Source organism: Plectropomus leopardus, chromosome 2 (genome assembly GCF_008729295.1).
Source record: "Plectropomus leopardus isolate mb chromosome 2, YSFRI_Pleo_2.0, whole genome shotgun sequence".
In the NCBI taxonomy this organism is placed as follows: domain Eukaryota; kingdom Metazoa; phylum Chordata; class Actinopteri; order Perciformes; family Serranidae; genus Plectropomus; species Plectropomus leopardus.
The window spans coordinates 39,700,448-39,715,447 of NC_056464.1; the positions used below are offsets into that span (position 1 = coordinate 39,700,448).

The 15,000-nt window shown below is 40.2% G+C and overlaps 2 protein-coding genes across 2 annotated transcripts in view; both read right to left on the reverse strand.

The window, feature by feature from the left end:
- si:dkey-49n23.1 (semaphorin-3D) overlaps nucleotides 1-10,549 on the reverse strand; it is a 99,093-nt gene extending 88,544 nt beyond the window's left edge. Inside the window, 1 exon segment of the mRNA XM_042510822.1 lies at nucleotides 10,382-10,549. The gene's annotated coding sequence lies outside the window, so the exon portion shown is untranslated.
- A 1,809-nt stretch (nucleotides 10,550-12,358) lies between these two features.
- ssuh2.1 (ssu-2 homolog, tandem duplicate 1) overlaps nucleotides 12,359-15,000 on the reverse strand; it is a 16,736-nt gene continuing 14,094 nt past the window's right edge. Inside the window, 3 exon segments of the mRNA XM_042496555.1 lie at nucleotides 12,359-13,169; nucleotides 14,265-14,375; nucleotides 14,928-15,000. The exon segment at nucleotides 14,928-15,000 is cut by the window's right edge and continues 33 nt beyond it. Coding sequence (XP_042352489.1) covers nucleotides 13,035-13,169; nucleotides 14,265-14,375; nucleotides 14,928-15,000 — 319 coding nt within the window. The 3' untranslated portion in view covers nucleotides 12,359-13,034.

A 15,000-nucleotide genomic window follows, 5' to 3' on the forward strand; every position in this document is an offset into this window, starting at 1 on the left:
ACACCATCCTACCCACCATGGACCACAATAGGGCCACTTCACGCGCGCACACACACACACACACACGCGCGCGCGCGCGCGCACACACACACACACATAGCATCCTAACGACCACGGACCACAATAGGGCCACTTGACGCACGCACGCACGCACGCACGCACGCACGCACACACACACGCGCGCGCGCGCGCGCACACACACACACACACACACACACACACACAGGCCTGTGGGAGGGCACTGACAGTAAGTGTGTTGATGTGGTAAAATAACACTGAAGCTTTGCAGAAACTAACGGCTTCACTCTCATTCTCGCTCTCTGTGTCTCTTTCTTCGGGGTGTGTGTTGTGTGTTTTGTGTCCTTTGTGGTAAACACACTGGCGGGGAATTTCTCGACCACAGAAAGGTGTGTTTAAGTGTGTGTGTGCAGCTCTCCAAACACACGAGGGTCCCAAAGCCGGATAACTGTGGGCCGGAGGAGGAAGAAGAAGGATTTTATTCAATCCTACGAGCTCCTTCTCGGAGGATGCAGAGGATGTTATTCTGGGCTCTTCGTCAGCGTGGTGTGTCTGCATATTTCAGCTGCGGTTTCAGGACATATGAGGTTTTAATCATAGCTTTGAGTGTTTTATTTTGTGATGATAACCCGGGATCGGCCTGAAAAGGCAACAACGGGATGATGAAACTCTGAGAAACTGTAAAAACGTCGCCTGCTATCGTTCATCCGGCGGCCACAAGGTGAAGGGCGGGGACGTCTCTGCCGACTCAGACCACTGCCGGGCGGCTGGTGGGATCCTTCTGTGACTGTAAATCTGCACTCTGAGCCGGGAAAATTAAGGGAGGGGGCGACAGAGGAACTGCTTCCCCTCCCTCATCAGCTACTTCTGCGCCGTCACTGAGCAAAACACTTAACTTTAAATTTCCCCGGCGGAGCGACACAGAGCTGCTGCGCACAGCAACAACTGCAGGGAGGAGAGCGGATGTCGAGCAGAGCGACGGCGCAAAAGAGCATCTGTGCACGTTCATTTTCCCAGGACTGATTAACACACTGTAGGTTAACCCTTTAACACCTGGATCAGCATGACTTTTCTTCCGTTGCGTTCGGACGCCTTTCACAACCCTTTAAACCTCTGAAGTCTGAGAAAACTGGTTTGATTTTTCGTGGCTCTTTTGCTGCATGTCGTCCCCGTTCTCTTCCCCCTTTCACACTAACGTCCTGTCCTATCACATAAACGCAAACATTTCAAAACAAATCTTAAAAAAAGAAATGACCTAAATATTCCAAAGAATTCAGTAAAAAAAAATACATCAAATTGTACGATATTCCCAAAAAATGACCTCCAATATGCAAAAAACTCTATTTATAGGTCTTGATTATATATTTAAAATTATGTTGCAGAGATGTCTATTTAACTATTTCTAGCTCATTTTCTGGTTTGATTTTATTTATTTATTTTAATTTTCTGGGGTTTTTTGTATATTTGTAGATATGTTTTTCACAACTTTAACAATTTCCTGGTATTTATTTAGCTTATTTTGTGCTGATGTTTTTTAAAAATTTATTTTCAGGTAGTTTTCATTAACTTTTCAGTAATTGCTTGCTAATGTTTTTTAAACAAATTTTCAGGTAATCTTTATGTTACTTTTCACTAGCTGTGCTATATTTATTTATTTATTTATTTATTCTTGTACTAATTTTATTTAATGTTTTATTCTTTTTATTTTTAGGTTATTATCATGTAACTTTTTACTAATATCTTACTAATCTTCCTAATCCTTTTATTTTTAGGTAACTTTTCACTAAGTTTTGCAAATCTTTTTGCTGATTTTCAGATAATTTTGGTTGTAACGTTTCACCAATTTCTTGCAAATATTTGGGCTATATCTTGCTAAGTTGCTAATTGTCTTCTTCCAATAATAAAAATCAAGACAGTTTGCTCTGGTTTTAAAGGGTTACTTTGTTTAAAAAAAAAAAAGCACATTAAAAACAATTTTTTGGGGAAAGCATCTGTATTAACTTTTCATATTATGAAAAGGGATTTAATGATTCAGCAAAATTAAAATCATTATGGCACCAATCTTTTTTTTGTTGTCCTCTGCATCACAGAGGAGGGCTGGAGGAACGTCATTAGAAAGGATGCATGCACCTTTGCCTCACCTGTCACCATCAGGACAAGAACCTCAATAAAATGGCATCACACACACACACACACACACACACACACACACACACACACACACACAGAGAGAGAGAGAGAGAGCACAAAGTCACCCATGATTCAAGCCAACTTATGACGCATACATTTTTGGATTTTTAAATATCGATGACATGAGAAGGGAAACACCTAAAGAGCTGCACCTCGAACAGCAATTATAACCCAATCAGTGCACCTCAGGGGAAAACACTGATTCCAGCTTTGGGAATAAAATAATCAGATGTAAAAAAAATCAAAGTTTCTCAAACTATAACTTCAAAAATGTTCAAACTGTGCTGACATGATTTTATGGGCGCGGGGCTGTTTAATAAACGTGGTGGGAAGTTTGGGTTTCTAAAGCCTAATTGCTTTCATTCATTAGCAGCGACAGGGTGACATTATGTCTGTGTGTCTGTGTGTGTGTGTGTGTGTGTGTGTGTGTGTGTGTGTGTGTGTGTGTGTGTGTGCGCGCACTGGGGTGTAACACCAGGCTTCATATTGTTTTATCATCAATCTTGTTCCCAAATGACAGATATGGAGCCACATATGGAGCCGGCAGTTATACAGAGCGAGTATCTACAGAAATCACACCAAGATTAACTTTAGCTTTTTAGTTTCGAATGTAAAGAAAAGAAAAGAAAAGAAATAAAGTTGGGCGTACTGTTGACTCGGTGGATGGAGCTGAGGTCCCATGTACAGAAAATTTGTCATCGCCGCAGCAACTTGTCAATTATTGTATGACTCGATAATTGATGAAAAGGCTGCACACACACCGCACGCACACACCGCACACACACACCGCACACACACACCGCACACACACACCGCACACACACCGCAGCAAACTCCCCCGTGAGGCAATAAAACAGTTTTTATTGCGTCTTTAAGTTATCCAAAGAATCTGTGAGGGAATTTCCATCGACATTAATCACTCTGATGGTTTTTCGTCCAGTTTCCCGGCGCGAACATCAACTCACCCGCTGAGGATTTTAAAAGTTTACAGGTGACTTTGTGTATCGGGCCGCGCTCCTCGCGCTCGCCATCAGCTCGCCATTAAACCTGATGTAAAGTCTCACTGTGCGTCTGTCCCGCTCCGTGCTCAGAGAGCCCAGAAGCCTTCAGTCACTGCAGCAGGCCGCGTTAGTGTCTTTATCACGCAGCGGGGACACGCAGGGACACGATGAGATGTTTATGAACAGAGAGGGTCAAAGGTCAAATAAAAGCTTCACAGAGATTTGTGTTTTGTTTTAACACAACTGCAGTTACAAATGAAAGAGTCTGCCTGGGCCAAAGTGCACACACACACACACACGCACACACACACGCAGATGCATGCACACACACACGCACGCACGCTCACGCACACACACGTGCACGCACACACACATGCACGCACACGCAGACGCAGATGCACACACGCACTCACATGCACGCTCACACGCACACACTCTTTCCATTTACTTTGTGTAATTTGACAAAAAATTTGGCACTAAAACAAAATATTGATCGAGGAGTTTGAACCAGGAAAAAATAGTTGATTGATTATTATGAAGTTTATTTCAGCTCTTTATTACTTTTCACATTGTTCTCGTTGGCCGGCTGCAAACTTATTTTAAACTTATTTTAAATAAACTTTTCATCTTCGCACCTCTTATCTCTTTATATAAGATAATCATTTATATAATGTAAGTAATAAGTTTTTATAAGTTTTCCTTATATTATCCTTATATATGAGTTGGGGGGGCTGTTTGTATAAGCCTGTGGCTTCGTGACCTCTTGACCTCTCCTGTGAGTTCACATTGACCTTGACCTTTGACCCAGAAATTCAGTTCATCCTTGAGTCCTAGTGGATGTTTGTGCCAAATTTGAGGCAATCTCTTCTCTTGAGATAACGTGACTATGAGAGGGGGACGAACAGATTGACAACCCAAAAATATAACGCCTGCACCCCACGACTCTCACCTGCACGGAGGCATAAAAACGTGTTTTTAAGTTAGTATCTTCACCTGTGAGCAAATAAATCACAAACATCCTCTTTTATTCTAAAACTGCTCTGAATGCAGAGAAAAAAACCCGACCTGAAGCCAGAAACTGATTTACTGCTTCAACGAGAAAGCAAACGGCGATGTGAAAGACTCGAGGAGCCTGAAGACGCTCACAGACGGAGAGGTCAAACCCACAGACGAACGCTTCAAACGGATCCACAACCTGTGCGAAGACTAAAGATCTGCCCTCCGTCCATGACCAATGAGAAGCACATTTCAGAGACGCGTTACGGAGAGCGGACGACACGATCAGACAGAGAAAGAAAGAGCTTCTGCTGCTGAATCACGCCGAGCTGCAAAACAAACTGCAGGCTTCTGCCGAGAGGTCAGAGAGACTTTCCTCTGACAGGAAACAGGTTCAGGCTAATCACAGCAAACGCGGGGAGGCGTGTCAGAAAACTCTTAAAGCACTGAGGAGGGACTGGTGCTTTTATATTTGGACTTGTAGGAGATGAACAACTTTAGATGGCTGTATCTTATATTTATTTTATGGCCAATTAAAAAAACACAAACAAAAAAATGCACGTTCTCTTTTTTATTTTTTAATTGTGAATTTTCTTTTTAAATTTTTGCCTTTTTTTCTTTATATTTTTTTTAAACATATTTTCTTTACAAAATTTCTTCTCAGAAAAAATGCTTTTTATTTTTTCTTTAAAATTTTTGGGTGATTTTTTTTTTTTTTTTTGCTTCTTTTGAAATTTGTGGTGATTTTTTCCCCCCTTTAAATATTTTGGTGATTTTTTTGGGGTGACCTCTAGCTCACCTGTCCTGCCAATAAAGGGAACAATCCCCCCAAAAATAATCTTGAATTTCTTAAATTTTTTTTGTGATTTTTAAAAATGTTTGGTGATTCTGTTCATTTAAAAACTTTTTTTTGTTTTTAAAAATAAATCTAGGCAATTTATTTTCTTTAATTTTTTCCTGAAAATGTTTTATTCAGGATCTTATCTGAGCGAGGCGAAAATCTGCTTCACGTTTAGTTCAAACTGAGACATCACAGGAACAAAAGGAGCCTCTGTGTGAGAATGAAGAGAGAAAGCCACACACGCGCGTGCACACACACACACACACACACACACACACACACGCACACGCACACACACTACAGCTGATGTCCTGAAACGACCTCTTTTGATTTCGATATAAATCATGACAGCAGCATTATTTTCAGTCCTGAAGTGTGTGTGAGTTTATTCTTTGTCCACCTGCTGCATGTCTCAGCCGTGTTGGACGTGAAGCTCACAGACGTGAGAAAGAAACGGGACTTCCCGGGCGCGGGGGAGCGTCCTGATAAGGATCGAGGCAGCTGTGGCGCGTGACACGATGATCTGGCAAAGTGAGAAACGCTCGAGCTTCCAAAAATATCAAGTCTGAGACGGAAAACGCTCATTAAGGCCGTCAATCAGACTCCGTCAAAGAGCTCAGATCATCTCTGTGCTTCTTTATTAACTCTTTGAATCCTGGAGCACAATCAGTTTTCTCACACGTCTTTCACGTGCATCGGAGTAAATTGTTTTGACATCTCGTGACTCTTTGCTGCGTGTCGTCCCCTCTCTCTTCCCAGTTTCACACTCACATCCTTTCCTATCAAATAAACGCAAACATGCAAAAAAATTCTTAAAGAAAGAAGAAATGGCCCACAAGTTGAGCAAATTGGTTTGATGTCTTTAAATAAAAAAAATATTTTAAAAAGTGGCTAAAAAGGTAATGAGCAACTTGCCAAGAAATGTCCTATAAACTTCAAGAAATTAGAGAAAGAAATGTGTTTAAAGAGAATTATCTGAAGATAATTATAGACTATTATATAACTCTGTGTATAATTGTTATTATAATGATGATCATTATCAATTTTATTTGATTATTTATATTTTTGGTTATTTTGTTGTTATTTTCCCCCGGTAGTTTTCTTGTAATTTCTTTCCATGTTTTTTTCTGATTCTCAAACATGATGAGGCCAAAAACTCGATTCCACTTTATCTCAAAAAAAGAAAAAACAACAAAAAAACCCTTTCAGTCACACCGAAACAAAAAGCGATCAGAGGAGAAAGTGATGCCGTTCTGAAGTGCTGCAGCTTTGAACTTCACTTCTCGTTGGCCGGCAGCCATCAGATAAGACTTTTTATCAGGAGTCTTTGTTGATTCTGGTCGCGGAGCGATGTGCTCGATCCGCTCGATCCGGCTTCTAAAAACATGAGCAGAAAGCCTGCTGCATGCTGGGAGATCTCTATCTGCGTCGCTGAGCGTCTGACGGCCAAAACCTCCTCCCATCAGCTCTCACGAAGACTGTGTGAGTCCTGCAGGTTCATTCACAGTCCGGTGCTGATTTCCACCAAACTTTGTGTCAGTGCTGAGTTTTCGCTCGTCTTTACACTCGTGACTCAGCAGCTGGTGAGACGCCCGTCTCCCCTGGAGGACGCCGACTGAGACAAAGACCTCAGATCGGCTCTCGGTAGGTGCACACATGCAGCAGCTTTAACAGACACTGAGATTCAGTTCTTTACTTTTTCTCACAAAAACAAACAAAAACGCTTCATTCGGCTCATCCTGAAGGCCGGTACACACTGGAGGATAACTGGGGGCCCGAATGGCCCCTTACGACAATCGGAGACCGATTATCTGGCCAAATAATGGTTAAGTGTGAGGGGTTATCTAAATAATCCTTATGTTACAGACTGCGTGCGAGCCTCTCGAATCGTAAATATCAAACATGTTTGATATTTCAGATCCAGACCAGCAGTCAGCAGGCCAGAGGTTTTCAGAGGCCGCTCCCGAAAACACGGACGAGGAGAAGCTAATTACGGAAAACCACAAAATGATCCTTTTTATAAGGACAACCACGGAAAGGAAATGGTGTGGAGCACCACATCGGGCGTTATGGGGGTGAATGGAGATATTACTTCTTCTTCTGCGCTGATATAATGAGCGTGATTCTATAATTACTGCGGGAACTCCTCGGCTTCGCCACTCCAGCTGACCCGGCAGCGCTGCACTCAAAACACAACAGGTGGGAGTTAACGAATAAGGCAGCAAAACCGCAGCGGTGCCGTACCGCAACGCACGTGCAAGTGATGGAAATCCTGAAATAAAACCACGAAACAGACGATTGACAAAATGCCAAATATCTGCCCCGATAATCTGTCGACCCCGACTTAGCAGACAGTGACACAGACACAGCGGCGCCTTTAACGGCGAGGATTTGTTCACTGTGAGCGGAAAACACACTAACAGATCTGCAGTTCATTGATTACTGTTATTTCCAAGTCGCAAAATGTGACGAAATAGTCACGATCGGAGCTCTGCAGATACAAACACACACCTCACCTGCTCACACTAACACTCGTTAGACCGTAACCGCAGCGCCGTTAAACCTGATGGTTTATTCTCTGTAAGCCGGAAACAAAATAACAGCTCTCAGCTCTCAGGTCAGATATTAACAGTATTTGCAAATCGTAGTAGTGCTTCATGGTCACAAAATGTGACTCAATAAAGTCAGTGTGGAGCTCTGCAAAAGCCCTGTTCTGTGTGTGTGTGTGTGTGTGTGTGTTTGTGTGTGTGTGTGTGTGTGAGAGAGGCAGAGAGCTGCAGGAGAGAGAAATGAACCACCAATCACTTATTAAAACAACTTCACAAATTATACTCAATTTTGGCAATATAGTTATTTTATATATATCACACGTGGGAAAACACAGTGAGAATATTTGATAAACCGCCGACTCATGCTTCTTTAAGAAAACAATATAAGTAAACAGCAGAAATAATGTAAAGTAGAAACATAAAATAGTATAAAACTGAGATACTTACGTAAAGTACTTAAACAGCCTTCTTAGGTACACACACACACACACACACACACACACACACACACACACACAGGTGGCTGTGTATCTGAGTCGCTCTATTATCATCACAGGAGCAGCACTACCGTTTGAGGAGACACAATGCAGCCAGGAAAACAACAATCTCAACACACACACACACACACACACACACACACACACACACACACGCGCGCGCGCGCACACAACACATATACACGCGCACACATATATACACACACACACACACACACACACAACACACACACACACACACACACACACACACACAGCAGGAAACAGCAGTCCCACTCACAGATTGTACAGCAGAGGGGGGATTGAACTCCATAACAGGAAAAGGTCGGGACAATCGGGGGAGGTTTAGTCACAGTAGAGACAGAGACGCAGAGAGACAGACAGAGACAGACGTGGACGCAGTCTTCAGTCCACTCAGCTGAGGGTTTATCTGGAGGTGAGGCTGAGCTCAGTCGTCCCTCTCCTCACAGGAGGGAACTATTTTCTTTGGCTAAACTCATTAGATTACAGTTTCTTTTCACTAACTCCCGAAATGGTGAAGCAGCAGAAGTTTTCTGATGATATTTGTACCAGCAGCCTCCGAACGTAAGAAACGCTTCATGTAGTTTTAAAAATACACACAGCGAGATTCATGATGACTGCAGTCTCTCTTAATTCAGTCAAAATAGTATTTCTGTATCACACTGAATCCCTTCAAACGCCCAAAAACATTTCACTGACCACAAAAACTCTCAAGAACTGCTGAAACCAGCAAAACTTCAACAGCGAGCCCAAAAACGTCCTCAAGGACCACCTAAACTTTCAAAAACTCCTGGAAACTTCTGATGACCGCCAAAACCATTGAAGAGAACCATTGAAAGCATCCTAAATGATCACATAAAAACAAAACTACCTGAACCCCATTGTTTATCCCAAAATATCGTACAAGAGCTCCTCAAATCACCAAAACTACAGCGGGAGCCTTGAAATTTACTCAATGACCATCTTAACTCTTTCAAAAACTCCCGATGTTCACCAAAACTTCCTCAAGAACCCCTGAAACATCCTCAGTGACCACAAAATCTGTTACAATGACCTTCTCAATGACCACCACAACTTCTCAGTGGGAACATACACACAAAAGTTTTGTTGATACATTATCAATGACCACAAAAAACACCTACAAAAATCCTGCAATTATTACAAAATACTGTACAAGGACTCCTGAAAACATCAAAAACTGCTACGAGGACCCCTGGAACGTCCACAATGACCACCTAAACTCTATTAGAAACTCCTGGAAACTTCTGATGACAACCACAACGCCTCCAGGAACCCTTGAAACATCCTCAGTGATCACAAAGAGTTTACAGAAAGTACTAGAACCACATTATAATCCCAAAATATTGTACAAGAACTCCTGGAACCACCAAAATATCTACAAGGATCCGTGCAATACCCCCAATGACCACTTCAGCTCTTTCAAAAACTCCTGGAAACTTCTGGTAACCAACAAAACCTCCACAAGAGCCCTTAAAACATCCTCAATGACCACAAAAACACCCACAAAAGCTGCTTTAATCCCATATCAGTCCCCAAATACTGTACAAGGACTCCTGGAACCACCAAAACCTCAACATGGAGTCCTGGAATGTCTTCAGTGACTACTACTCCTGGAAAAGTCTGATGACCACCAAAAACCTCCACAAGAACCCTTAAAACATCCTCAGTGACCACAAAAACACCCGCAAAAACTGCTTCAACCCCACAATAATCTCGAAATACTATTCAAGGACTACTGGGACCATTAAAACATCTACAAGGGCCCCTGAAGCACCTTCAAGGACCACAAAATCTGCTAAAAGAACTCCTGGAAACGTCTCAATGACCACCAAAACTCCTCAGCGGAAACATAATCGCACCAGAATAAGTTTTCTTTAAACATGTTTTTAACTATTTGTGGTTAAGCGAAGATTTTATTTAAATTTAAGATTCACAGAAATTCATCGTCGATGCTAAAATTGATTTGTTGACGAATGTGATCACTCGTAGCTTCACACAGGTGGAAAACAGCCCGCGTGTTCAGAGGAACCAGCAGGTGTGGGTCATTTGACACCAGGCTCATCAGCCCAAATCATACAGAGCCAGTCCCGCACACAGACGCCAAACTTTCCTCAAAACTTTGATAAAATATTCAAAATATTACCTTAACGAGCTTTTTTTTAACCAGACTCTCATTCATTCCCTCGGTGTTTCCTCCTGAGCGGCAGCAGCCACACAAACATTTTACCAAAAAACTTTAAAACTCACCGGGCAGAAGTTTGGGCCTCTGAGTTTATTCCCCTCCAGCGGGCGGATCCGGGCCGTGATGGTGCAGCAGATCCCGGACCGTGCGGGTCACCTGCAGCCTCCGGGAGTCATAAACAAACTGAGGACCTGTGAGCGGAGCTGCGCCTTCATCCTCCTTCATCACGCCGTCCCTCTGCCGCCTTCACGGACCGCCCGGAAAATCCCACTTCCTCCAAAATATCGGAACACACTGCAAAGTGACACTCGGTATATGGAAGCCCAAAGAGGACTTTATTTAAAATAATATTTTAGATAAAATTAACTCCTCAAAAATGTGTGATAATGTGATGTGTCCACTTGTAATGTATTGTCTGTGAGCTGTTCATGTAATGTGCTGTGGACTGTTCAATGTGAATTTTGTGTGATTTTCTATTTTTCTAAAATAATTAATTAAGTAATTTTTGTATGGTGCTTGCCTTAGGGCTACGGATTGAATTTAGAAATAAATCTGAATTTAAAATAAAATAAAATAAAAAATAAAAATAGACAAATTTGAGTAAAAAAAAGAAAATCAAGTGATGTGTTTTATGACCATATTAAAATGAAAATAGAAAAGCTGTTTGACATTATGCTATTAATATGGTCATTCAAATTTAACATTAAATAATAATAATAATAAACAATGCAACCTGATTTTATACTTATTCAAGAAATGTTTAAGACAAAATGAAATAAAACATCACAACACACACACACACACACACACACAAAGAGAGAGAGAGAGAGAGAGAGAGAGAAAGAGAGAGAGAGAGAGAGAAACGTTTGCAATAATGTGAACAAAACTGAAACAAAGATTCATAAATACAAAAAACTCACTAATATTGAATAGACTAAAAGTGTTTTTAGTATAAATATTTTCAGTGTTATGCTTTATAAAAGAGAATACATATTTATATATTAAAAATCTCTTTAACTGCAAGCAAGGAAAACAAGAAAAAGAAAACTACTGTTCAGGATGTTAAAGGCAGATTGCTTTATTTCCCACATCACATGAAGTCAGCAAACACACTTTCCGACAGCGTGCAGGCTTTTATTTTGAAAACCAGAGCTCCCTCCAGTGGAGACAGTTTGATAATACAGAACTGACCCCCAAAAATCCTAAAACTTCTCAAACAAAGATTTATTTTCAGAATAATTTAGAGGAAAGCTTCTCAAATGCTCTTTGCACAGAGACTCAGACACTGCAGCTTGATAACATGATAAAACTTTATTATAAGTTTTATTTGTGACATGTTTACTGGATACATTTGACAGATTTTATGACCTTGTGTAAAATAATAACAGACCTATAAAATTTAAAACATATATTTCTTTTACATATAAAAGTCAAAAACGTTAAATCCTTAAACAATTGCTGCTGTAAGAGAAAAACTGAGTCTTTTTTATAAAAGATGAGTGAATATTTGCTGACACCAGCATCTGGATGGATTTTTATGCATAAAAAATATGAGCTGAAAGAATAAAAACATTTGACTCAAACATGCAAAGAATGATATCTCCATTAAGAACCACAAATACAAAATCTAACACTAACTATCAGTTGGTGCAGTTTTATTACTGATTACAGTGACAGAAAGTCTTATCTAAAGTCTTACTGGCAGTAAACTGTGACAGAAGGTCAGGCTGGAGTTTGGTGTCTATGGAGGACAAAATTTGCCATAAAAAAAGATATATAATCATAACAGTAATAATAATAATAATACTACTACTAATAATAATAATAAAGACTCAATAAATAAATTGAAAATGAAAAATAAAGACAGCAATATAGAAATAATAGTTTCAATTATCTAATATACATACATATATATATATATATATATATATATATATATATATATTATATATATATATATATATATATATATATATATATATATATATAATATATATATATATATTAAAATAAAATATAAATTTTGGTATTTTCCTCTATGATAACATAAGTATAATAATTTGAAATATAATTTTGTGGATATTTCCCCTCCTGCTTTTAATATAATTTTCTATTAATCCCACTATTTTTAAGGTAGTTTTTAAAGGTTTAAATGCTTGTTGAAGGCACCTGAAAGCAGCACAAGACAACTGACCATCCTGGTTTCAAAGGGTTAATCGCAGCGATAATTCACAACTCCATTGTACTTGTCCCACATCCCACTACGAGCCATTGCACAGCTTTTCTTGTCATAATATTTATTAAATTATTGGGATTTTTATTTGTCATCTTTTTTTTTGTATTTCAATTATTTATTTATTTTGGCAGATTTGATCCTCCATAGATCTGTAGCTTTATGAGATAGTGTCCTGTCCTGAGGAATATTGTACAAAAAATGTAAAAGTTTTAGCACAACGTTAAGGCTTCGTTTGGTCATTTAAAGCACCATATTGTCACATGCTGAAATGTGAAGGCATATTGAACAGTGAATACGGACGATTAATGTCGTCACACGAAAAGTAAACTGGATACTGCTACTATAGATTTTTGGTGAATACAGGTAGGTACATTTAAGCAATTATTCCGCCTTTTTCCGCCTGCTGCCCTTTCCCTCCTACAGTATACGACCTGCACTACACAGAACACGTACTGAGAGGATTAAATACTTCCTCATGTTACTTATAGAATAGTACATGCAGTGGGATATTTGGCCGCAAAGACCTTGTTCTCCACTCCGTACACGAAGAAGCTGTAGTCTTTTCCACTGTAAGTGTAATAAGCGTGAGTCAGAGGCACCAGCTCGATGGTCTGACGCTGCCGAGAAAAAGAAGAAAAAAACATGTTTTATTTAGATCAGAAATGCAAAAACAGCGTTCAGCATTATCAGATAAAGAACAGATCGAGTCTAAATGTACTCCCGTTCTGTTCAAATAGACCATATCAGGTTTTGCATCACTTTGTAGTCTTTTTAGGTTTCTCTGGGCTATTTTTGCATCTTTGTGGTCTTCTGTTTCTCTTGGTAGTCATTTTGCAGCACTCTGTAGTATTTCTGCATCTGTCTGTGGATTTTTGCATCTGTCTGTGGGCTTTTTTTGTATTTCTTTATGACCTTGTTGCATCTCTTTTTGTAGGCATTTTTTTGCATCTCTTGTTGGTCTTTTTGCATCTCTTGGAAGACTTTATTCATCTCTCTGTGGTCTCTTTATCTGCATCTGTCAATGGTCTTTTTGCATCTCTTGGTGGTCATTTTGCAGCATTTTATTGTCTTTCACATTTCCCTGGGTTTTTTTTCTGCATCTGTCTGTGGACTTTATGCATCTCTCTCTGTAGTCATCTTGCAGGCCTTTGTAGTCTTTTTTACATCTCTTAGAAGTCTTTTTGCATCTCTTGGTGGTCATTTTGCTTAATTTTATAGCCTTTTGCATTTCTTTGTGGTCTTTTTTAGTCTCTTAGTGGTATTTTGTCATCTCTGTGGCCTTCTGTGTTGCTTGGTAGTAATTTTGCAGCACTTTGTAGTATTTTTGCATCCCTGTCTGTTTTTTTTTATTTCTATATAGACTTTTCTCTTTGTGGTCTTTGTATATGTTGGTGGTCTTTTGAATCTTTTGCTGGTCATGTTGCAGTACTTTGTAGTCTTTTGAGTCTCTCTGTGGTCTTTTGCATCTCTCTTGGTGACATCTCTTTTGCAGGTAAAGCCTCTGGGCCTTTGTCCTGCAGCCGTGCTCAGAAATACACCGACATGTCCAGGCAGAACCCACAAAAAGACTTCACTGTCTTCAGCAGAGGAGCACTGGCACTCAGTGAGCAGGGAATAAAACTACATCTTTATCACCCAGATATTTAAATATGTGGGTTTTTTTTTTTTTTTTGAATGCAGGAGTGAACACGTTTGTATGTGTTCGTTGGTACCTGTTGCAGGATGCGGCGGCTGGTGGAACTGAAGCGATTGAGGTGGTCATTAATGGTTTTTGTAGAAACGTCACAGATCTCCTGATCGGGGAAACCCTGGATAGGGTAAACCTGGCCGAACACACAGGAGCAAACACAGACAATCAACAAACTAAGGCCAAGTCCACGCATACACGGGTAATTTCACAACACAGGGTTATTCTGAATTTACTGCAAATAAACAGTTGTGAGCGTGATGGGGTCGATATCATAGACCGTATAAATAATATACGTTTATAGCAACCAGCTGAGAGGAGGCAAATCTCTGCTGCTCGCTGCTTGTATACTAGCACAAGGACAGGAGTTCAATTAAATACCAAATCGAACAAAACAGTAGTCCCACTAATCTGTGCATGGACACATATTGTTCATCAGTCTGCTGTTTGCTGCTGAGCGGGTAGAGTACGGTGAATTTTTACTGCTTTATCACTGAAATCGAGGCTCTGAGAGCGAACAAGAGCAGTAAAGTTACAGAAAAGAAAAACTATACTCACTATAAAGCTCAGCTGATCGATATCTGCAGGTTCATCACTACGAGCAGCATCCTTCACATTATTACTCTCACTTTTAACTTCAGACACTGTTATAATGGAAATATTAATCACATATTAATAAGTGTTTTACCAGAACGCTCTCATCGACGAAGAACGGATCCCCCGTCACCTTCTCGAACTTCTTGTCGGGGAAGTCAGGCTGA